The following is a 25,648-nucleotide window of genomic DNA, read 5'->3' on the forward strand; positions in this document are numbered from 1 at the left end:
AGACTGTGACATAAGGTTGGAATGTTGATAAAGTTCTGAGTTAAGAAAGCGAAACTGAAAGCAAACCTTTATTAATGAAGACCCTGTCTCAAAAAAAAAAAAAAGGGCTGGGATGTAACTCAGTGGTAATGCACCCCATTGCACCCCATGTTGAAAATAAATAAACAAATAAATAGTTTAGGTTTCGTACAGGTCAGGGTGAGTGAATCTGACCATGAGGCTGCAACCAACTTTGGCAAGGTTAAATCTTCCAAACTTCTGAAGCTGCTTTGCTTAAAAACGAAACCAAAACCAAAAACCTCACTTACTCAAATGTTGACTTGGAATCAATCCAGAAACAGATTCTGCCAGGCTGTGTCCCAGGTTCCATCTGCTAAGACTCTTGGGGGAACACGGGATTCAAACCTGTTCCTAAGGGAAAACTTGCTTTTAAAAATGCACTTGAAACCAGGGGCAGTGGCACATGCCTGTAATCCCAGTGGCTGGGGAGACTGAAGCAGGATGATCACAAATTCAGTCAGCCCCAGTAAGTTAATAAGGTCCTGAGCAATTTAGTGAGACCCTGTCCCTGTCTCAAAATAAAAATTAAAAATGGGTGGGGATGTGTCTCAGGGCTTGGGTGCCCCTGAGTTCAATCCCTGATTAAAAAAAAAAAGACTTGAATGATTTGAAATCTCAAAATATAAAATATTATATGGAAAATGACAAACCCCAAAGTAGTGAGACCCGGGGAAAGGGGAGTGAGAAGGAAAGCCATACATTGAGAGCATTGATCCTTTCCCTATACATTCCCCAACACCCCCCCCCCCCCCCCCCCCCCCGTGATAAAACAAACCCTGATGAAGAGGTGTCCATCAAACCTGGAAAGACAGTCTCTGGGAAGAGGCCGAAGCATTACCCTCCTGTGAACAAATTCTTTCCAGATACCAATCACTGACCCCAGGACCTCCATCAGGTCCAGTACAATAAATTACAGAAATTTCCTCCGGTAAAACAAACCCTAAATTCCTAAGCACTGACTCCTTCACTCATTGATAGAACTAACTCCAAATTCTTGGGTGCCCAAAGAAAATTCATATGCTCAGTAGACCACCTCTGAGAATAACCTATCTAAGCCCAGGCCCTTTCTTTGTTCGGGGGCTCCTTTTCCACCAGGAAAGTGGGTCCTACCATGGCGTCATTTCGTCCCTGCATCCCCTTCTCCTGCGTGAAACTTTATTCCTGAATAAAGCGCTGAGCTGCTTTGTGAAGTCTGCGATCCTCCCAGTCTTTTTGTGGCTAACACAAAAGAAAGGGAAGAGTTCTGAAGGGAAGAGTTTCGTGAAAGTGAACCGAACGCGATCAGTGCAAAGCCTCAGAGTGAGTTTTGGCAGCTGGACACATTTTTCACATGGACACTCGTTTTGCGCGTCATGCATGTTTTGCACGTAAACACGCAGATCATGCTTTGCACATGCACACTCACACGGTTTGCACATGGACAAATTCTCACACAGGCAAACGTTTACACGGGAACGAGTGTTTTGCACACTGATATGTTTCGCACATGCAACTATACACCTCAGTTGTTTGGCAAAGCGCGGGGGCACTTAGCGGAGGGGGACCCAGGGTTGGCATCAGGCGGTGGCCACCGTGTGGGGAATCGCGTCAACACAGTAGGAACTACAACTCCCGGCGCGCTGCCACCTCCGGCAGCTGACCGCCCGGCTCCGAGGCTGGCTCCGCCCAGTGGCCCGGCGCAGCCGGGCAGGTCTCAGATCAGGTCCCAGCGCCCGGAGTCGCGGGGCCGCGAAGTGCCGGCACCCAGCCAGAGAGCCGCATGGAGCCGCGGGCTGCTGACAGCTGCTTCCTGGGCGACGTGGGTATGAGCAGGGTGGCACGGAGGACGCGGGCGCGAGGAAGAAATCGCCTGCTGGCGAAAGAGCGGGGACCGTGGGAGCAGCTGTTAGAGGGGACCCAAGAGGCGCATCTGATGGCGTTCGTTCCCGAGATGGGTGACCTGCTGTGTTCGGAGTTGGTGGTCAGGAGCGTTTGGTGGGTGGGCCGCGAATAGAGCAGGGTCCTGGTGATCTTGAGCATCTCAGTCTCCGCTATGTGTCCGGCACCTTCACCCAAGTAAGGCTGGTCATCCGTGTGACGCACCAAGTGTGAGGTTTCAGAACCCCAAACCTACCGGAGCCCTGCGCACATTGGGGAAGGTGCGGGGTGTGTGGTGGTGGTGATGGGGTGTCGTTGTACACTTGAGGGGAAGAACTTGGTACGTGTCCATCGGGTCCCTTGGTTGGTGGCCCTGGTATGAGCCTTCTGTGGGAGCCTCAACGCCTCCCAGCCGCCTTCGAGACCGTGGTTTCAGTGTCACAAGCATCCTATGGACGCTGGCCGGCTGTGGCAGGGAATTGACTCCAGAATGAGGGACCCCGTAGCACACTCGGTGATAAAGCGAGTATCAGTTCTACACGCTGTCATTTGGGTCTCTCAAGACTCAAATGGATGAGAGGCAAAGGGACATTGTTAAGGGGAAGAAAACCTTTTTTTTTTTTTAATGAAGTAGTATTATGGCAAATGAAATGAACGCAGAAAGTACTTTGAAGCCTGAAAAGAAAAGAAAAAAAAAAAGCCTTAAAATGCCCCAAAATACTTTTACGCTGGTAAAAACTAATGCAAATGAAAGCTGAAAGTCATAAGGGTAAATTTATTTGAAAAAGAAATTGCAGAGATAGCAAGGCACAGATATTATTTGTTTTTGAGAAACAACCCCCTTCAAAATAGTCAAGGTATTTAATAAAACTTTTGTTTTTACTTGGCATTTCATTGTAGGCAGGCTTAAGACTTTGACCCTGACAGCGTGATCTGTGTTTGATTGGTTCAATTGAATATGCTGTGAACAGCTAACCACTGAAGCTTATTAATTTATTTGTTTATTTTTATGCCATGTATTTTTATTGGTTCTTTTTAGTTATACATAACATTTGAATTCATTTAGACAAAATTATAAAAGCATGGAATATGATTTGGTATAATTCAGTTTCCAGTACTCCTCCTTTTCTCCTCTTCTTCCTTGCAAAGCCTATTTAAATACACATTTTATTTTGTAGAGGATTCAAAATAGTATGGTGGCCCTTCAAGCATGTTTTCTGCATAGTTAAAGGATTTATCAGTAGAAGAAAGGTATGTTCTTAGTTAACTGATTTCTAAACCCCTGGGCTCATGGCTGTTTTTGACATTGTCATATTTTAATTCAGTATATTTCTCTAAAAACACGTTTTGCTGACTTTTTAATGACCAACCCTAAGGAGTAAGCTGAATGTGTTGGATACAAAACAATATTGCTGTCCCAGTGGAGGTGGAGGACACCATAGGAGCTTTAACCCACTTTAGCATTGTGACCTCAAATTCTCTGATCTGTGGTGTACTCTAACCAAACATTTAGATTTTTCATTTTTAAAAAATTTTTATGGGTACATTATACATAATAGAGGAATTTATTGTTATATAATTTTATTTACTTTATTTTTGTTCTTAGGATTGAATCCAGGGGTGATTTACCACTGAGTCACATACCAAGTCCTTTTTATTAATTTTCAGACAGGAGTTCCCTAAGTTCCTGAGGCAGGCCATGAACTTGTGATTCTCCTGCCTCAGCTTCCTAAGTTGCTAGGATTATAGGCTTGTGCCACAGTGCCTGGTTGTTGCAAAATTTTTTTGGGGGGGTTATATATTTTTAATATAACATCTCACAGAGGTATTGATTACAGTCTTACACTTTGGCCTTTCAATAAGCACAAAGAATTTAGGTATTGTCACATGTCTGGTGTCCAGTTCCCCAAATTTTCTCAAACTCATCCCACAGCTTTTGTCTCCCAACTTGCTTGATTTTTCTTTGCTTATGTGGATTTATACCTTCTCTTTCACCCTCAATGGAATGAGATCTTTGGGGATCTAATTCTAACATTCTTTACTTCTGCAGGGGGGGGGGTGGAGAAAAAAGAATTCAATAAGGCAGAAATCCAGGGCATTTTCTAAGGAGGAGAGACACACTTTGAGCAGGAAGTTTATTCTTTTTTTTTTTTTTTAAATATTTTTTAGTTATACATGGACATAATATATCTTTATTTTGTTTATTTATTTTTATGTGGTGCTGAGGATCAAATGCAGTGCCTCGCATGTGGGAGGCAAAGGCTCTTCCACCCAGCCACAACGCCACTCCTGAGCAGGAAGTTTATTCTAAAATAGGAATTCAAAGAAAACTTGTTAACAAACAACCAGAAAAACTTATTTAGGGCCAAAAAAGGTATCAAAGGAAATAATAGTACGTTACAAACACTGAGCACTCTCATGGGCAAAATAATGTAAATCATTATTTTATTTTCTTCATAAAATGGTCCTGTGAAACTATATCCTCAGTCAGAAGAAAACTGAGGCTGTAGTGGATTTAAAATGAATAGCTTCCCTTTAGGACCAGAGCTCGGGTCTTTTCTGAGGCAAAACCCAGGCTCAGTGTGCCTTGTTGGGCCTTGGGAACCAGGGGACAGGGAACCTCTCCCGGTAAGTGTCTTGGGGTGGCCAAAGGCAAGGGAAGTGGAGGTAGCAGGCTGCTGGATGGGTGAGTGAGGAGGAGAGGAAAGGGAGGTTTGGAGATAAAGGTGTCTAATAAGGTGGATTTTCCTCAAGGTCTTTGTAGAAGGCTCCTTTTCCATTAAGCAGAGAACTTCTTTCCTTTCTCTGGCTTTTATTCGTTAGGCAAACTATTTTTACTTCCTTTCTCTTTGTCTTTCACTTTCATTTACTGTGTTTCACTTTCTTTTTCCCACTCTTATTCAGTGTAGACTGTTTTCTCCAAAAAAATATTTAATATTTTTAACCTCGTCAAACACATCTTAAAATCATACTGTAGGTCATTTGATCTTAAGTCTACTGACAAAGAATATTTTAGGAATCATAATTAAAACACTTTAAAAGACACGGTTGAAAATATCTTTAAAAGCAACAAAAGACAGCTGGGTGCATACTTGTAATCCCAGTTACTCAGGAGGTTGAGGCAGGAAGGTCACAAGTTCAAGGCCAGCCTGGGCAACTTAGCAAGATCTTGTCTCAAAATAGAAAATAAATAACCCAGTGGTAGAGCACCCTAGGTTCAATTCCCCCTTGGAAATCAAGGTGCCTGCTAATTTCTGGTCTGTTGAAGTTTAAATGCAGACTGCATGATTAAAGTTTGGTGATGACGATCAACACTATTAAGTACCTACTTCTCAGCACATGTCTTTAGTTACCACAATGATTCTGCCATGTAGGTGTTGAGCTCTGGGGAGAGAGGATAAACCCATAAGTGCCCAGGGCTAAATCCATGAAGACAGAGAGGCTGGTCTCCCCACCTGCACTTGTATTCCTTTATGGTTGTTGTACTGCAGTTTGGGGAGCATGTGGCAATGAAAGGATGGTGTGCTTGCAGTCCTTTCCTGGGAGTGTCAGTCCTAAAAGATGTCAGAGATCCTCTCAGCTATAACAGTTTTTGGTGGTGTCGAGGATTGAACCCAGGGCCTGTGCATGCTAGGCAAACACTACCAACTGAGCTACATCCCCAGCCCCTAACAGTTGTCGTTATGTGCACAGATCTTAGATGTCTGCAGCACTGCAGCACTTAGATGTCTGTAGCATACTAGACTTCTCTCTGAGAGCTAAAGATGAGCCAATTGAGACCTTTCAGAAAGCCATCCCCTGCAGCTTCTGGTGCTTAATCATGGTGCTTCTGTGGTGGTTTCCCAGCATTTGGGGGTCCACTCCCATCTAACTACATCTAACTACATTTATTGATGGGGCATGTGGGAGAGCCCTCATTATTTCAATAATTTTTTTTTTTGGGGGGAAAGGCTTATACTAGAACCCTCTTATTGTGTTCAGTTCTGAAATGACTGTTCTTTTGCTGGGACCCCAGATTTCCTTTAGTGACTTATTTTGAACAAGATTCCCAGCCTGTACAACATTTAACAGTGCATCTTGGATATTTGAGAACAATTCAAAACCATAGTGCTGGATCAGCTTTCTGTTGAAGGTGTCCTTGGGTCTCTTGATCATGAAGAGGCTGAGCTGGGAGAAGAGTGGCTTGGTCATGGTCATGGTCAAGTTAGGTCCACCAGAGTGGGCACAGACAGAACATCATGGAAGATGATCTCTGGAGAATTTGCTTGTAGGGCTCTTTCTGGAAGGGTAGACCTGGCCTGGGCTGAGTAGTTACTGATTGGGCTCAAAGAGTAGGACTCTATGCTCCAGAATGACTAAACAAGGTGCCGGCAAACTGGCTCTCTGTGTGGATGGGCGAAGAAAAAGAAGCAGAAATAAAACTCTGATTTGCTCTTTTTCCTGGTATAAATACTCATTCCCTGGCTGTCTGGTCAGCAGAATTCCTAGTTATTTAGCAGTGGGATCTGGGGAGCTGGCCCCAGCAAAATCACTTTTAAAAGATTCAGGGCTGGGTCTCAGGGGACCCGGAAACTGAGTAGGTGGGAACTGAGCAGGTAAACTGGTCAGGGACTCAGTGAGTTGCCCGCTGGGGACTCCAACAAGGATTGAGTTACTGGGACTCAGTACAAGGTGGGGCTTGTTATGGAACAAAGAGAGAACTGGCACACAAGCTCCAAGCAGGACTCAGGAATAGTAATAATGATAATAAGGGTTCCTCAATAATTGCAGCACCTGTCACTTGCTGAATGTTTTCAGTTGGCTAGGCACTGTATAAAATAATGTCCAGGTGTTAGTCCATTCAGTCTCGGCCATCCTGTGATCTGGGCAGTAATATTTCCATTTTATAAGGGTCGAGACAGAGGCTTTGAGAGAAGAATGGGTTGCCCAAGGTCACAGGGCCAGTTGTTAGTGACAGAGACTGATCTGAACTCACCAGTGGGTGATTCCTGGGTCTGGTCACTGTACCCATCAGCTCCCCAAGGGCAGACTGAGCAGCCTGATGTCCTCAGCTAGGGCTTTTCAATCTGGAGGGTCAGGCTTGGTCCTGGGCCTGACTCTCAGATGTGAGAATTTAAGCAGTTATCTGGCAGTAGATATGTAGATGACATTCATAGAACTTTCTAGGTTCAAGGCAAAGATTTTTGCTTAGCCATTCTTTGGGGGTGGGGTGGGGCTACAAGCAACAGGTGACCTGAGGAACAATGTAAGCATCTCCGTGACTCTGAACTGAAGTGAAGGGGAGAGGCAGGAATGAACTGGAATCCAGCAGTCCGCGCTGGATCACACCCTGCCCTGGCTACAGACTCCTCTCCTGTTACAACACAAATTCTTCTTTAATTGACGCACCAGTTCCTGAGTATGGCTGGCTGGCTGGAGTCTGCAAGTACAACCCTGTTGTCTCAGGTTATTGTCTGGTAGTGGGTAGATTTGTAAGGGGCTGGAAGTTGTTTGTGGTTTGGCTGAGCAGGGATAGAACTAGCTGCAGGGATAAAAAGCTCAGCCCAGCAAGTAAAAGATGCTTCTGATTCTTGTGTGTCAGGTCTGTGCTGGAGCTGGACACCAATCTGCCATGGTCCCATCTCCAAGGTGCCCAAGGACTGCCTTAGGTCAGGAAGGGAAGAATGCGAATTAGCTATTTGTACAGAGATGAAGGGCAAGGGTGGGTGAACGACCCGCTGCTCCTGAGGCTTCTTGAAAGTGCAGACATTCCTCTGGGCCTTAGTGGTACAGAAGGAATTTAGTCACTAGGCTGGAAAGAAGGTGGACCTGGGGCCTGGGGGACTGAGGGAGGGCAATCCAGGCAGCAGAAGAACAGCACACACAGAGGCCTGACACTGTGTGACACTCTGAACCTGAAGGAGTTCAGAGATATTGTGTCACAGAAGAGGACAAGCCTCCGGAGAAGGATCATGCGGAATTCCGGGAGTGAAGGGGGAATGTGGCTCTGGACAAGCGGAATTCTTTGATGGCAAAGAATTTCAGCACATGCCAAAGGCACAGAATGATGTTTATTTAGGCAAGTAGATGGAGTATTCAAGGGAGAAGGGGGGCTACCTCAAGAGAAACACCTTTGGGGTAAAGCAAGAAATACACACTTGAGGTAGAAAGGTGGTGTGGGGGTCTCAATATTTAGAGTGGGACAGTTGCTGGGGTCTCGACTAGAGGTGAAGCCAAGGTGGATTGACACAATTCTTAGCCAGTTTTTCCTGTACTTGTGCACCACCCTCTTGTGGGAGGGCAAGGTGGGGCACAGGCGGTGGGCAAGTCGCTGGGGGGTTGCCATTGTTCCTGGTTGCTTTCTGCATCTCAGTGGTTCCTAGGTGTTTCCTGCATTTCAATGGGCACTTCAGTTGAGACTCTGTATCTTCCTTTATCCCCAAATTTCTGTCTCAGTTGGAGAAGAGTAGGGCGGGGAGGGAAACTGCCAGGATTGTGTCACAGCAGCAAGCAGGTCCTACGCTGGAGAAAGGAGCCACTGGAGGATTGTGAGCAGGGCCCACATGACCAACTTGTGATTTAGCTGTGTTAGAGGGAGAGGGGTGAGAGGGAGCCTGTGACCGAGAGGGATTTGGGGAGGAATCTAGCCCTAGAGAGAAATTGCCAGAACTGTGCAGGGTCTCAAGTTTCCAAGGTGTCACTCCCTGAGGGAGATAGTGCTGGGAGGAGGGAACATCCTGTCACACCAGGGTCCAGACTCCAGGCTGTGGTCAGGTCTGGCCAGTCAGTCTATTAGTTAGCCACATTTCTTGTGCTTACTCTTCAGGGATAGATTTAAGGTTACCTTGTCCCAGGGCTGTCCCTGGGATGTCATCTCTGCATTGCTGGCTGCTGGTCTTCATGAAGGGAGTTGCTCCCTCTCCCTTGCATTACAACCCTAGAAAGGCCATCCAGTGGCTTGGGGGTATCACCCCAGGCAGCAAGCACCCCCTCCTACTACCATTGTAGAGCTGTCTCCTGCAGAGAGCCATCAGTAGGCGACTGCCCTCACCAAGCCCCAGGTCCTCCTCCATCTTTTTGCTACTCTTTTAATTTTTTTTTAAAATTAATAGTGGTAAAGAATATAAGACATAAAATTTACCATTATAGCCATTTTTAAGTATACTATTCCGTGCCATAAACACAGTCGCATATTGTATAATCGTCACCATCCCCCACTCAGGACTCTTTTCATCTTATAAAACTCACTGGATGACCCTTTAAACACTAATCTTCCATCATTCTACTTTCTGACTCTTTAATTTTGGCTGTTTTAGAGGCCTTGTGCAAATGAAAACATCAGCATCTGTCTTTTTATGACTGTTTTATTTCACTGAATGCCTTCAAGGTTTATCCATGTTATAGCATATGTCAGAATTTCCTTCCTTTGTGAAGCTGAATAATATTCCATTGTATGTGCACACCACATTTTGCTTGTCCATTCATCTTTTGATGGACACTAAGGTTACATCTATATTTTAACTACTGTGAATGATGATGATATAAACATGGATGTGCCAGTATCTCAGATTTCTGCTTTCAGTTCTTTTGAGTATATACCAGGAAGTGTAATTGCTGGACCTCGTGGTATTCTGTGTTTAACTTTTTGGAGAATTGTCAATTATTTTTCACAGGGTTATATCATTTTGCATTCCCACCAATGGCACACCGGGGTTCCAGTTTCTCTACATCCTTGCCAACACTTAGCTTTGATTTTTGATTTTTGTTTTTGATATAGTCATCCTAATGGGTATGAGAACATATCTCATTGTGGTTTTTGATTTGCATTTCTTTAATGATTATTTTCATATGCTTGTTGGACATTTTTACGTCTTCTTTGAATAAATATCTCTTCAAATCCTTTGCTCACTTTTCAGATGGATTATTTGCTTTTTGGTTGTTCAGTTGTAGAAGTTCTTTATATATTCTGGATTTTAACCCCTTATCAGATATGTGATTTGCAGATATTTTATCCATTTCATGGGTTGCCTTTTCACTTTGTTGACTATGCCCTTTAATGGAGAGAAATTTTTTTCTTTTCTCTCTTTCTGTTTTTCTTTCCTTTTTTTCTTATCATGCTGCTTCTTATCTCTGTTCTCAATTGTTGCCACTTCAGCAGGGGCAGCTGAAGTTTATTTGCTAGAAAGTATGGTTACCAATAGTTGCATTTCCTCTAAAGAGTAGTCATATAAAGAAACAAGGGCTGGGGTTATGGCTCAGCTGTAGAGTGTTCCATTCACACTGGGTGCGAGACCCTGGGTTCGATCCTCAGCACCAAATAAAATAATAATAATAAAAAATAAACAAGCGGAATAAAGGTGATGTGTCCAACTACAACTAAAAAAAAAAAAGAAAAAGAAATAAAATTAGATTTTCTTTTAAAAGCTAAAATTTCATTTAAAATGTTTACTTAGTAATTCATTTTAGTAATTCAGTTAGATTCATTCATTCGTTCATGCAGTCTTCAACAAGCAGGTGGACATGGACGTCTTCTTTGAGACATAGGCCATGCCAGGTGCTAGGAACACAGAGATGGATAAACAAAACTTGACCTGGATAACCACAGCTTCCCCTTCTCTGTGATGCTTCCCCTGCCTGTCCCTGGGAACTTGGGAGAGTCTAAGTCTGAGTTCTCCTTACTTGAAAGGTTCTTCCACTACCATGGTGACCATGATTTGGATTGTTTCTACATTTTCTTTGCTCCTGACTGTGCACTACCTGTTGATGCATCTTATTTGTCTTTGAATATGGTAGCAGAGGGTACTAATTCCATCTTGATGAGCTGCTGAATGGAAGTAAGGCAGGAGCTATGCATGCATGCCACCTGGGCTCTACTCCAGGGAGATGGGATCACAGAGATGGGCGAGGTCCACTGACTTCCTTATATGCCTCACCAAGGAGTTTGGACTCCACCCTCCAGGCAGTGGGGATCGCTCAAGAATTTTAACTGGAGTCCTGAGACCAATTATGTGATCAGGTATCCTTCATGGGGTGTCAGGGGGTCCCCGGAGTCCTTTGTGTGTTTATTGTCAGGGATCAAGTGTCAGGGTCTTAGCGCTAGCTTCATTTCCTCTCCAGGTTTCTGGGTGGAGCGCACCCCGGTGCACGAGGCCGCCCAGCGGGGCGAGAGCCTGCAGCTGCAGCAGCTGATCGAAAGCGGCGCCTGCGTCAACCAGGTCACGGTGGACTCCATCACGCCACTGCACGCGGCCAGTCTGCAGGGCCAGGCGCAGTGCGTGCAGCTGCTGCTGGCAGCTGGGGCCCAGGTGAGTGGCTCTGGGCTGCAGCTGCAGGAATAGATGCAACCGACTAGGGAGACCTCTGGAGGGAGGGAAAGACATGACTTGGGATTTGCCTTATGTGATGGGAAAGCAGCGATATGCAGGACACTTTGAGGCAGGCTGGGAAGGAAAGGCCTGAAGACCCGACAGGGTGTGCTTGGAAGTTCGGGAGGAGGGAGGCACAGCAAGTGTGCTGCGCACTGAGGACAGAGTGCCAGGAAGTGATCTTGCTCTGAGGGGTTTTAGCAAAGTTTGTTGGTGGGGGTGCTCTGCTCTGGGAGAGGAATGGGGGCCTGGGCTCAGAGCAGGGTTCCAGGGTTCAGAATGACTGGTTAGAGAGGCTGGTTCTCTGGAGGTAGAGGGAAGGAAAAAAAGGAACAAAACCAAAATTCTGATTTGGTGCCTTCCCTAGTGTAAGTACTCACCCGATGGCTGGTTTGAAGGCGCCAGTTGGCAGAATTCCTGGCTGTTTAGCTGCTGGCTCTGGGGAGCTGGCAGGTTCCCTCCCCCCCCCCCCCCCCCACTGAGTGGACTTATAAGGAATGTGGGGCTCTGGTCTCAGAGTTGGGGGGGGGCGGGGGGGGGTAGAAAGAAGTGCAGGCGATGTACCATCTACTTTTCCCAGAAGCTTGCAATGAACAAGTTTCAGCACATAGAAGCTGAATTTGGACAAATTATAAGTAGAATTTGCCAATTTAGGGAGTTGCCTTTTGCTGGCCCATGATTTTCGCACTAGAGGAGGCATGTTAAGCAGTCTTGGGCCTCCTTTTAGTGGAGGATTCAGCTAAAACCCATTTTTATATCCTGCCTCCCCCCAGCTGGCAACTTCAGCCTCTACTTTCCTGCTTTGTGCTTATTAGTTATTTGAGATAGCGGTGAGGCAGAGGTCTCTCCTGCCCCAGGAGAAAAGAACCTCCAGTGGGAGGACTTCTGTGCTTGGGATGTGCTTTATCTTTGAACTTCTTTGTCTGGCTGATGCCTTGGTACATAATAGCAAACCAGCTTCTAAGACATGTCTTTGCAAAGATGAGTGCACATCAAGATGAGAAAGAAGTTGCACATGTTTGCTGTGCCCTCTGACACTTGTTTCTAATTCCCCCTGAGGTGGATGCTCGAAACATCGACGGCAGCACCCCTCTCTGCGATGCCTGTGCCTCTGGCAGCATTGAGTGTGTGAAGCTCTTGCTGTCTTATGGGGCGAAGGTCAATCCCCCACTGTACACAGCGTCCCCGCTGCATGAGGCATGCATGAGTGGTGAGTTGATGAGTGGTGAGTTGATCCAGTGCAAAGCGTTCACAGCCTAGAGTAGGAATGTGGCAAGGGATGGATTTATTTAAAAGGTTTTGGGAAAGAATTAATAGGACTTGGTGTGACAGAGAGCTGCATGGGGTCAAATATGGCTCAAGTTTGAGCTAGGAGCCATTCTGCGGGCTGAAAGGGATTAGCCAGGAGCAGGACCCCTGGGAAGGTGGTCACAGCATCCAGGTGAGCCGGGCCAGCACAGTTGTAGCTGTGGAGTTGTGTTTCAGGGCTAGAGGTGGAAACTGGGTAGTACCAACAATGGAGAGGTAATTATATGAAAAGTGAAGAAGCAGTCTGGGGCAGATGTGCCAGGAGAGGAGAGCAGAGGGCCCTTGATCCAACCTGCATCGGAGACAGAAAGAGGAGCCAGAAAGAAGCAGGGCTACCTGAATAGTGGCAAAGGCTGAGTGAGTTCAGCCAGGAGGCAGGACTGGGATACCCACAGCCACAGGGCCATCTGTTCCATTTGATGTTTGCCATGCTTATTATTTCCAATGCACATACTCATGGATGTTTCCATTTTTTTCCATTTATTCCAAGGGAGTTCTGAATGTGTGAGGCTTCTTATTGACGTCGGGGCCAATCTGGAAGCTCATGATTGCCATTTTGGGACCCCTCTGCACGTTGCCTGTGCGCGGGAGCACCTGGACTGTGTCAAAGTGCTTCTCAATGCAGGTGCGTATGTAGTTAATCTCCTGAACTGGTATTTACCCACGTGGGTGGCTTATCTGAGCTAGTATTTACCTGCATGAATGGCTTAGCCGTGCTGCGTGTGGCAAAGAGCTGTGCAGCAGCGTCAAACAGATCAGGGTTTGAAGCTGGCTCTCATACTTGCCAGGGAGAACTTGGCCTCCGTTTCTATAAAACTGGAAAAACAAAACCTATTTTGCAGGGTTATTGGGAGGAGTCTTAATCCTGTCTCCACAGTGCTTGGTGTGTGGTTGGTGCTCATCAAATGCAAAAGACTATTTTTAGAGGACACAGGCAATCATGCACAGTTGCTGCCTGATAGCATTGTTGTCTGAATCCAAAAGAGACAAGGGAAAAATGGGACGTGGAGTCTGCAGTCTTAAGAGAATGGAGCATTTGTAATCCAACCATTACCAACGTGTCTGAAAGGCTCACTCTTTTTCGAAGGTGGGGAAAAGTCTGTACATGTTCAGTACAGATACAATCATTTTTTTCTGAATATTTTTGATTCTTGGTTGGTTAAATCCATGAATGTAGAACCCATGGATAGGGAAAGCTGGCAGTAATCAGAAAATAAGGAATAACTGGATAAACGATAAAGGGTACTTCTTGGCTCAGGGGAGTTAAAGGATGAGAAGAAGAGCAGGTCTAGGGTCACTTTGACTTGATGGTTCAACATTATCACTAAGACCTCCATTTATTTGAGTTTTGCAATTCTGTTTTCCTACGTATTAGCTATATCCTGGGGTAGTAGTCAGGTGGCTGTAGTAGATTCAGGCTTTGAATCTAAACACTGTACTTTTTAAAGCTCTGGTAGCTTTTTCAGAAGAGTGAGAAGTCTCCTTTCCATATGTCTCTGGCATCCTCCTCTAGTGTTCCATTGGCCCAAACTGGATCCCATGTCCAAACTGATCCCATTGTCCCCAACTTGTCCAAAATCTAATTGGCTCTAGTCCGGATCACCTGAACTAATTACCGTGGTAGGGGCAGGTGATAAAACCAGTGAGCACTCACACCTGCAGCTGAGGTTAGGTGGGTCCTCTCACTCTACCCCAGTACCCCCACTGCACGTTGCCAAGTGGCCACAGTGGAGGAGAGTTGGAAAGGAAGAGGGGACAACCATAATATCCACTATAGCCTTAAAAAAGGTTACCCAGTAGGTTTTTTTTTTTTTCCTTGTGGTTCTGGGGATTGAACCCAGGGCCTTGTGCACGGGAGGCAAGCACTTTACCAACTGAGCTACATCCCTGGTCCTTACTCTGTAGTTTTTAAAGGGAGTTTCCATATTCCTGGGAAATTGCAGATGATCATGGTTTGGGGAAGCCTCTGCAGTGTTCAGTGCTAGCTCAATGCTTGCTGATACTCACACAGTCAACTCTGTGTGTGATCCTCTGTGGCCATTCTGATCTTCTCAGATGGTCTCCTTTAACAGCCTTTCTTGGATCAAATGGATTATTATTATTTTTTTTCCTCAAAAACTAGTTTTTCATTGTGGAACATTTCAAACTCACAGAAGAGTAGAAAGAAACAGTAGCATACTGCTACATACTCAAAATTGCGTCGTCTTAAAGTATGATTCTGAACTGTTGGGGTTGGTTTTCCCTGGAACATCTAAGGAAAGCCATGTTCCAAGCCTCTAGAAGAACATGCAGCACTTCCACTGTGATTTCAGCGCCATCCTGAGCAAGCCGAGCTGTGGAGCTGCCACGTCGCACTGGGTAGATACCGAGACAGATCTACTTTTTGTTCTCCGTTAAGCAGCGCAACCAAGTCAAGGAACTAGATTCTATTTGCAAAGGAGGAGGAATGGTGAGGGTGAAAGTCCAGTTATTTTGGGGATGTCATTTTTTGATCTAAGCACTGCCAGTAAATATTTAACTCTGCTGGAAGCATTTGGAAGTTGCTAAAGGAGGACTGTTTTGTTTCTACCTTCTCAGCCAGTCCTCATCATGATTTTTTTCCCGTCTATCGTGGCAGAAAGCTTGCATTGAGCTATTTGTGTTTATGTTCCAGAATTGTGCCGGCTTGTGGCATGCTAGGGTGTGTTAGTCCCTTCACTTTGCCAGCTGTGGTTCTTACTCTGAATCCACTTTGATCCTATTTCGCTTTGAAGTCAGGACTTTGGTAATGACCCCTTTCTCTGAAGCATGACGCTGAGAGTTGCCCACATGAAACCGGTTGTTTTGCCGGCATCCCTGTTCTCTGTCTCTGTCTCATACTACTCAGTTCAAGGCATGCTATCATCATTGCGCCGCACAGAGTCACTTTGTTCAGAACCTCTCCTTCCCTTCCTCTCTGCCTTCCTCTTTCTTTCCTCGGTCCCTGTCCCTCCATGAGTATCCATATATGTTTTCTCTCTTTGTGTTTTTGTAGGATACACATTATCAGTTGCAGTACTTATCTTTAATGGACATAAATGCTATGGGGCTATATATGTCTCTTTTTCCATCCAGCACCGTGTTTTCAAGACGCATTCCATATTGCTGTGTGCACATCTGGGTTGGTGTTTCTAACAGCCACTGAGGCTTCCAGCTTCTTTCCTCATTTATTCATCTTTCTTCCTCTAACACCCAGTCACATGATGCCAGGTGCACGTTTTAGAAAGATCCCATTGTGCTGGGTGTGGTGGCACCCAGCTGTAATCCCAGTGAATTGGGAGGCTGAGGCAAGTTTGAGGGCAGCATCAGCAACTTAGTAAAGCCCTAAGCAATTTAGTGAGATACTGTCTCAAAATTAAAAGTAAGAAGGGCTGAGGATTAAGCGCCCCTGGGTTCAATCCCTAGTGCAAAAAAAAAAAACAAAAAACAAAAACCAAACAACAACAACAACAAAACCCCAATGTATATCTTGGGAAGGCTGCTTTAGAAGAGTCTTCACCTGGGCCTCATCTGTGGAGTCACTGTGGCAAATAGCATGGCAGGCAGAGATCATTTTTAGGTTCTTTCCAAGCATCAGTTTCCTCTCTGACCTTGGGAGTATAGTTTTGCTTCTCTTGTGCCTCTTTCTCTGTTGTTAAATAGAGACAATTGCTTTCCTTCCCAGCTGGCAAGAATATTGACAGAATTAAAACAGGAGAGAAGCTACCTGCACTTTAGATACTGTAGACCTTATACTGGGGACATTTTAGTGTGCATTTAGTATTAAAATTTACATTTGAGTTATGATTTACAGGGTATTTATTCTTATAAGCAAGCATTGGAAGAAAATCCCTAATGTGACATAGTGGTTGGATATAGGGGGAATCTTTCTTTAATTTTTACTTTTTTATATACTTTTTTGTAATTCATTTGTGCCAAGCTAAGTATATAGGTCATCTGAACCAGGTGTGGTGGTGCATGCTGAATTCCAGCTGCTTGGGAGGCTAAGGGAGGAGCATTACAAGTTGGAGGGCAGCCTGGACAATTAGTAAGAACCTATCTCAGAATAAAATGAAAAAAAAAAAAGGTAGAGTGGGGGTGGGGAGCTGGGAATGTAGCTTATTAGTAGAGGGCTTGCCTAAAAAGCATGAGGCCCTGGGTTCAATTCCCAATGCTGGGGAGGAAAAAATTCACTAGTCTAGCCTTTTTCTTGATTGACGGATATTTTTCCTGACCTGAGCTCTGAATTTTGGCTGTGAATTTTGACTGTGGGAAATGGGAAAAGTGTTCATCTTTTGTTCTATCCCATTGGAGTGCTTGCTATATTCTTAGCAGCATGAACACAGTTCTTAAATTTCATTAGGATGTTAAAAATATTTTAAATCAGAAAGCAGGATGTTTCAATACTTTTTGAGTGCATACTGCTGCCATATTTTATATTTTATGATTGTGGCTTGAATTTGTCACTTAGAGGGATTACTTATTGATGCTAGGGGATCTATATATTTGAGCCTGGTGCGCCCATGCCAGGAGGGAGCACTGTGTCTTCTTCAGGACACAGGAATACTTGGGTGGCTCAGCTGAGATTCCAGACATCTGTGGCCCTCTGAGGGCATACTGCATCAGAACTGACAGTTGACTCACAAGGAAGCCTGTTGTTTTTTCTTCTTTTTGGTTCTATTTCCAGTTATTTTTACTTATTATTGTTGCCTTCTCATAGGGGAAAAAAAAAGTAATTTTACCCTTGGAGTTTGAAAAGCATCTTTGAAGAGCTACGGAGGAGTCTGCCCTGATTTTGCTTTCTGGGTGGGGTTGCTTGGCAGGTGGTACCACGTGTACCAGCTAGTTTTCTCTTGGCTTCAAGTTCTCTCCTTTGACATTTTCTCTGCGCTGGACCTCCAGGAGCCAATGTGAATGCAGCAAAACTTCATGAGACGGCCCTTCACCATGCGGCCAAGGTGAAGAATGTGGACCTCATCGAGATGCTCATCCAGTTTGGAGGCAACATCTATGCCCGGGACAACCGTGGGAAGAAGCCTTCGGACTACACATGGAGCAGCAGCGCCCCAGCCAAGTGCTTTGAGTACTACGAAAGTGAGCCCCACCTACAGGCACCCTTACCTCCACCCTTGGCCTTAGGCTAGTTTGCCAGTTCTCCCTGAGCTCCCACTTAGAGCTTAGTAGTTAGTCCTGAGCTCCTGTTCTTTGCCTCTGGGATGTCATTAGAGTACTCCATCAGCAGGAGCTGTTTTGTGCAGGCACACCAGTTCTTCCCACGTTTTTTGTGGCCCATGGTATCACCGGAGAAAGAGGGCCTGGGACCTGGAGCCTGGAGCAGTGCTGCCAGCCATTAGCACATGCCCCAGAATAAACTCTGAAGCTGTGCATCATTTGTCTGGCTATTTGACAAATGGGACTACAGCTACCAATTAGTTCTTCGCTGACAAATCTGTGTGGAGAATGTTCACAGTGGTTCAGAAAAACAAAAACAAACCCCCTGCTCAAAGCTCCAAAACCACAAAATGAGACCCCAGGGGCCCTGCATTCTGTTTCCTGGTCTTCTTTCCTTGAGTCCTTGGCCATCCTCTCTGCTAACTTTGCTGAGGAGGCATGCAGGCACGTTCTAATTCCAGGGGACAGGGAGGCTTTTCCAATTCTGCCTTAGTGTCTTTTAGGTTGAAGGACATTAGGCTCCTTGCTGAAACTAACCTCCTATACTTCTTCATTCCCTTTTCCAGAGACACCTCTAACCTTGTCACAACTCTGCAGAGTGAGCTTAAGGAAGGCCACCGGTGTTCGAGGACTGGAGAAAATAGCAAAGTTGAACATCCCTCCCAGGCTCATCGATTATCTCTGCTACAACTGAGCTGCAGGAGCGTGGCCTGGGGTGGGCTGGCCACTATCCTGGGCTGCTGCCCTTGCTGTGCCCAGTCCCAGACTGGAGAGAATTCTGCCTGCTTGTCTGAAACACCGTGATTGCTGTAGGATTGAACAACATTCTTTGAGTCTCTTTCAGCTGTCCTGTTTGGTCTTCTCTCTCAAATCCTAGAGAAGATTTCCAAGGCCTTGGAAAGGCCTGTCTCAGGTCATAATTGTGGATATGACCCTGTTCTGGTCCTCTGGAACTGGTGCTGTCCCTCTGTGTGGGCCCAGGTGTCCAATTTTCCTCTTTTTACCCACCTCTCTCAAAGGCTCGCTCAGGACAGGTGACTCAAGGAGCACAGACAGGGGAGGCCAGGCAGGACTGGGGACTCGGGGCACTGCTGTTGTGTCTGGGTGGCATGCCATGGAAGCTCCAAGTCCTAGCACCTGATCTTGTGGTCTGGGATGACCACTATGGTGATGTCTTGCCACCTAGATATTTTTTGGGGAGCAACAGTTGGCACTTTCCAAGGCCTACCTGCACCCAGGTGTATCCACCACTCAGGGGCTTCATACGGGTCATAGTGGGGAAAGGCTCAAGCTTTGAATTCCCCACAACTAGCAGTGTTTCTTAGGAAGTTTGTCTTTAATGTTAAGTCTCAACTCTTTTAAGAAGTTTATGTAGGATGAAGAGCCTTTACAGGAGGTATGGGCTGCAACACTAAGGATTTGTCAATGAGCCATAAAAACAATAGGTGATGGGAAGACCCTTCATGCACATTCTCAAGGCTGGTGATTCCCAATGTAAAGGGCTGTTTGGAGACTCTTTAGGGACTATTTTTCAACTGTTTCTACAGTTGCCAAATGAATTCTTCTACCCTTTCTCACCAACTCCTTAAAGCAGTAAAACTGGCAGGAGATGGTGGCCTCCCCTGAAGAGCATCAGTACCTATTTACTCATTCATCTTGCAGATGCTCATGCAACCTATGTCATCTGTAAGACTGGTCCAGGGCTGTGAACTGAGTAGGAATGAGACTCACGGGGCAAGGCAGGAAAAGAAAGTGAAATAGTCATATAGTAATAGAAACCAGTCCTTCTAGTTTTTAGGCTACGAGGTGAAATATTAAGTAGTGTATTCAGATAACATTTGCCTGGCTGACATTCTGTATCTTAATTAAAAAAAAAAAGAATATGTACAACAGGAGTTGAACTTGGGAATTTTGCATAATTAGACATATTTGGTTTCTAGGGAAACAGGAAGCAGCACTTGGAAATGCTCATGTGAGCTATGCCTGTTCTGAAGCCAGCATGCCCAGAAATGGGGGCAAGGTGGCCATCAGACACTTCCAGGCTGGCCTGGGCCTCCCATCCACAGTGTGGAATAGAAGGAGACTGAGCTGGACACGGTGAGGCCAGTGGTGCCACCAGATCATCTGCCCACATGGTTTCTTGGGTCGGGCCACAGAGCTGTTGAAGCATCTCAGGCTGGTGGCCATGGGTGTTTCCATCTCCTCGGTTTTAGCCATTGTTATGGTGAAGCTTTGTCTTATACTGGGAAATTGTTCTCAACAAATCAATGTTTCTGCATGTAATGACAATAATAATTTTTAAAAAGCATTGGGTTCTGCCTCTTTCATCTCTAATAGAAACTTCCCTTTAGTAATGAAATCTGGTATCATCTCCAGATGGTATAAATCTTAATATATTCAGGTGCCGGTAAACTTAGTGCTCAATAAAAGGTTGAATAAAGTGCCTTGCATTCATGTGACCCTTTTCTTCTGGGGCAGAAACACTGGATAGGCTTCCTCCTATGTGGATGAAGACGGTTCACTCCCTGTGTAAGGGGCCGGATGACTACGGTATAGCTTCTCCACCTTATACAGGGCTGTGATGGAAGACAGTTTTCTTACTCCTTTGGGCCTGGGTTGTCCCAGCTGCCAAATTGGAATAACAGGTCAGACCTAGATCATTAAAAGGATCTTGACCAACTACTGACCAATCCCTTCTCCCCACAGGTGAGGAAATGAGCCCCTGCTAGCCACGTAGGTTTTTATGAGGCTGAATTTAGATGATTAAAGGATACTTTGAAAAGTATAAAACGTTCCTCAAGTGTGAAAATTATGTGGCTATGACTTCTGAGATTTTGTTAATGTTTATAGATCCTATGGCTTTCGGGGATGCTAGTGTCAGAAAACCTTACAGTTTGCATTTTGAAACTCAATGTGCAATTGACTTGATTTGGAGAAGACATTTGCAGGGCTGGAGACATGGCTCAAGCCGTAGCGCGCTCGCCTGGCATGCGTGCGGCCCGGGTTCGATCCTCAGCACCACATGCCAACAAAGATGTTGTGTCCGCCGAGAACTAAAAAATAAATATTAAAAATTCTCTGAGTGAAGAGAATTTATGAAAGTGGAATCTTCAAATGTCCATTCACAAGAAATGTAAATTAATGAATATTTAATTCATCAAAATGATGCCATATACCATCATCTTGAAAAAATGTTGAAAGATCTGACAGTTTTCTAATGTTGATGTACCTTATGGACAATTAGGAACTGTTAATGGGGAATAAATTGGAACATCTATTTTGGAGAGTGATTGGATGGTAGCATGGTTAAAAGTGCTTAGCCCAGGTCTCCAGGAGCTCTACTCTGATATAAATATACCTTAATGACATCACAAGGAGATGTTCATGAGGATTTGTACTGCAGCTATATTTGTCGTGGTGAAAGATGGTGTTCAGCGGGGACTAAGCTGTAGAAGGTACTTGCATAACGTCTACATCCTGGAACATTTAAGATGAATTAGAATTACATGTTTTAACGTAAGCAAATCTAAAAAAAATATAATGGTGGATGAAAAAAGTTGCCACACATCTATCTACAGTATGAACCTTTTGCATAAATTTAAATTTGGAAGAGCCCAAGCATCTAATACATGCATATGAGGCACACATATGGAAACCACACCTGGTGTCCTGGTCCTGGCTCTGGGAAGTCAGAATGGAATATCTCTATGCATAAGAACAAAGGGAAACTTAACTCTGCAACATTCCCGTCTTAAAAAATGATAATAAATAAACATGGTAGAATGCTGCTATTTGTTCATGTTGGGTAGTGAATAGAATCAGCTGTTATCATGTGTTTGGGTATTTAATTTTTTTTTCATAAAAATTGATTGTGTGGAGGAGCAACAAGGGGTCAAATGTCTTTATAAGAGAGAGAGAGACAGATATCTATGTGACTCTTTCTTTTTTTAAATATTTATTTTTTAGAAGTAGTTGGACACAAAACCGCATTTTGTTTATTTATTTATTTTATGTGGTGCTGAGATCAAACTCAGGGCCTCGCACGTGCTAGACGAGTGATCTACCGCCGAGCCACAATCCCAGCCCCTCTATGTGACTCTTATAAACTGAATCCTGCTTTAAAAATCCCCTCAGCTTCCTATTGCTGTGAGTTTGTGGTTTGGGTTATAAGATCTATTCCACCATCTCTTTTTGGATCTCCCTTTGTCAAATAAACGAGGCCTTTAAACTCCTTAGTCATACCCCATGGCTCGCAGACTGAGCTGGTAAGAAAAACATTTATATTCACAAGAAATGCAAATTAATGAATATTTAATTCAACAAAATATATACCATATATATATATATATACTATATATATATATATATAGTATATATATATATATACTATATACCATCATCTTGAAAAAATGTTGAAAGATCTGACAGTTTTCTAATGTTGATGTACTTTATGGACAATTAGAAACTATTAATGGGGAATAAATTGGAACATCTATTTTGGAGAGTGATTGGATGACCCTCAGCTTGTCTGAAGGAGAGTGATGCATGAAGTCTTATTCCCCAATCAGCCTCATCTGCTCTGACTTAGCTTCCTTGGCCTCCAGGTGATGAGGAGCCTTCTAGATATGGTTCTGGACAAAGGCCACAGTTTCACAACCTACCCTTTGGAGAGATCAAAAATTGCCTCCAAATAAGGGCCCACCCCGCAGCTGCACCATCTGTCTCCAGCCAGTGCTGGGCTGGGCACTACCTGCCCTCTGCAAGTAAAAGGCTTGGGGCAGAGAGGGGGAGGGGCTTCATGGGATCCCAGCCGCAGCTGTCCATCCCTGGGTTGCTTGTGGTCTGCTGGGGAGGAAGTCTGGCCTCTACCTGGACTACAGAAAAGCTACCTGCATTATCCCATCTATACTTCTAGATGAGTCTGCAGAGAGCTTGGAAGTCACTTAGGACAAAAAGAATGTCCACTTCTGCCTCTTATTTTGTTAGAAGACTGCTTGTGCTTTCTTTCTAGGGGCAACACTCTTCCCTCCTAAGTGGTTGAGTTCCTTTATTCACCAAAGTGAGCATATAACTGGCTCAGAGAATAAAGCTCCTCAGCCCACTCATGTTGGGAGCAGCTGAGCTGCAGGCAGCTCCACACAGGGTGCAGGCAGGCTCCAGATGATGCCCCCACCTCTGCGCGGCTCACTGTCTCTGCAGTGGCCTAGAAAACATTTCCAGATCTTGGGGCCTTTGCTTTTTCTCTTTTCTCCACTATAGTACCACATGGCTTTGATGACTAGGCCTTAGTTATGTTGGCAGGAAAGTCCTGTGATCTCTGGTAATTTGAATGAAAATATGTCTTAAGTTGGCCCAATCTAAACAGGGTGCTTAGTAAAAGCCTAATGTCTCCAAACAATAATAAAGGGAGAAAAGATTCATGAAAGATATCTCTCTCTCTCTCTCTCTCTCTCTCTCTCCACACACACACACACACACATACACACACACGCGTTTATTTGCTTAAATAACAGTTGATTTCCTAGAAGATGGTTTCCAGGTGTGTGGTTCTTGTGAAGAGAGATTTTGAAGCTGGGGGGAGTTTGTCCCTGACTCTGAGCCAGGATGTGTCCTTCATTTACCAGTCTGTATGCCAAGCTCTTGCTTGCTTCTCGGTGTTAATCGAACCCTGAAGCTAGCTCATTCCGCTGTGCTTGGGACAGAGGCCAAGAGGGACAAGAGGGAATGGGTGTTCACTCCGCTCCTCTGTCTCCTTTCCTTCCCATTCCTCCTCACCCTTCTTTTGTTTTCTTTTTGATCATTGTTGTATTTTAGGTTCCTTGCTGGGCACTAAGGATATGAAAACATAAAACAGCTCTCGGCCCTGAAGGATCTCCCAGTCTGTTTCTGAGGGAATGGGCCCTGGAACAGATACTGCCTCCAGGGACATGCAGGGTAGGGGTGATGCTCTTATAGGTTGAAACCCTCACCCCCAGCACAACGGTATTAGGAGGCCAGGACTTTGGGAGGGAAGAGGTAATGAAGAGGTTTTGTGAATGGGATCCATGCCCTTATAAAGGAGGTACTGGAAATCTGCCTAGCCCTGTGTCACACAAGGGCACAGTGGGAAGGTGCCATTTGTGAACCATAACACATTTTTTGGGGGGTACTGGGGATTGAACTCAGAAGCACTGGGCCACTGAGACACATCCCCAGTCCTATTTTGTATTTTATTTAGAAACGGGGTCTCACTGAATTGGTGAGCTCCTGCTTTTGCTGAGGCTGGTTTTGAACTCACAATCCTCCTGCCTCAGCCACCTGAGCTGCTGGGATTACAGACATGTGTCACCACACCTTGTTCAGAACACATTTCTTCACAGAAACAAGTATTACAAGTGATATTTGGATACCCAGTCCAGCCTACAACAATAAACTCTTTGCCTTCAAGAAACATTTAACTGCTGGGTGCCATAGCACACTCATGTAATCCCAGTGGCTTGGGAGCCTGAGACAGGAGGATGGAATTCAAAGCCAGCCTTATCAAAACAGAGGTGCTAAGCAACTCAGTGAGACCCTGTCTCTAAATAAAATACAAAATAGAGCTGAGGATGTAGTTCAGTGGCCCAGTGCTCCTGAGTTCAATATCTGGTACAAAAAAAAAAAAAAAAAAAAAAAAAAAAAAGAAGAAGAAGAAAGAAAGAAAGAAAAAGAAACATTTAATTGGTTCTTAAACCAATTATCAGCATGATCTGGAGGGCTTGTTAAACTACAGATTGCTGAGCCCCACCCCCAGAGTTCCCAATGATTAAGTCTCAGAGGATGCCTAAGAGTTTGCATTTCTTGTAAGTTCCAGAAGGTGCAGGTGGGGTGTCGGGAGGAGCCACACTTTGAGAACCACTTTTCTAATCTACTGCATTTTCCTGTGAACCATCTTCTCTCACTTTAGTTTCTAGACTCATTTGAATTGATGGCCTTTGAAGTTTAGTGTTCTAAGGAGCCCTCTGTGGGAATCTAAAAGAATTAGGCATGTCAGGCCTCAGCAGAGGTCCCTTTTCCATTATGGACTGTGTTCCTTCCTTTCCTACTTCCTAGAGAAATTGCTCCAAACTAGGTTTCCTGAGCTGGAGTCCCTGGAAATGGGCTTTGCAGATCTTGGCTGCAAAGAATCTTATTGTGTTTCTCTCTGTTGCCCCTTGTTAGACTTCCAGCTGCAGCCAAGCATCGGAGCCCTGGAAACCAAACACTATAATCATTTGCACTTTGTGCCCACAGATGACCGCTGGTTACCTCTTGCCAGGTGTGAATCATTTTCCTCGTGATGTTCAGAACACTGAAGTAAATGATTGATGAATGGGAGAGATCTAAAGACCTTGGATAAATCTCTCTCGTATCTATGAATCCTTGAGGACAAGCCACCTTGAATTGTGTTGTTGTCTTATTTCCAAACCATTCAAGGCCCTTGTAAAGTTCTGCCCCTGAGCAGTGGCAGTAAGAGCTGTTCCATTTTGCACATGGGAAAATACTGAGAAGCAGAAGAAAAATTTAACTTGCCGAAAAAGTTCCTCTGGCTAACAGTCCCTGCAGCCAGGACCTTGGCATGTCACTGTGAACGCCAGGATGGAACACCCCATATTGGGAAGCTATTGCTTCCTAAAAAAGAGTGGCAGGGTGGAGACAGTTCCTCTACCTTCTGGCAATAACTTGGAGTGAGTCCTTGGTGGTATGCTCTTTTTTTCAAGAGGTCCTTTTGCCCAAACTAGGACATCTGGTCCTTTAGGAAAACAGGACATTCACCTGGGTTAGTGGTGTGTTCCCAGCCTCCTGAGCTGCTGAGATTGCATGTGTGCAACACTGTGCCCGGCTTCTAGGGGAGTCATTTCTAAGATGCCTCTTGATCACCCACTCTAATCTGTTTCATGTGGAAGTGCTTA

At 45.0% G+C, this 25,648-nt stretch overlaps 1 protein-coding gene across 1 annotated transcript; it reads left to right on the plus strand.

The window, feature by feature from the left end:
• The first annotated feature begins 1,731 nt into the window (after positions 1 to 1,731).
• Positions 1,732 to 20,181, plus strand: ASB13 (ankyrin repeat and SOCS box containing 13). Its single transcript, XM_081298617.1, has 6 exons — positions 1,732 to 1,862; positions 11,014 to 11,201; positions 12,321 to 12,471; positions 13,060 to 13,194; positions 17,469 to 17,660; positions 18,305 to 20,181. The coding sequence occupies exons 1-6, from the start codon at positions 1,820 to 1,822 to the stop codon at positions 18,430 to 18,432; spliced, it is 837 nt and encodes a 278-aa protein (XP_081154743.1). The 5' UTR covers positions 1,732 to 1,819; the 3' UTR covers positions 18,433 to 20,181.
• Positions 20,182 to 25,648: the final 5,467 nt, after the last annotated feature.

The sequence above is a fragment of the Spermophilus citellus genome (genome assembly GCF_964194105.1).
Source record: "Spermophilus citellus genome assembly, chromosome: 6".
In the NCBI taxonomy this organism is placed as follows: Eukaryota; Metazoa; Chordata; class Mammalia; order Rodentia; family Sciuridae; genus Spermophilus; species Spermophilus citellus.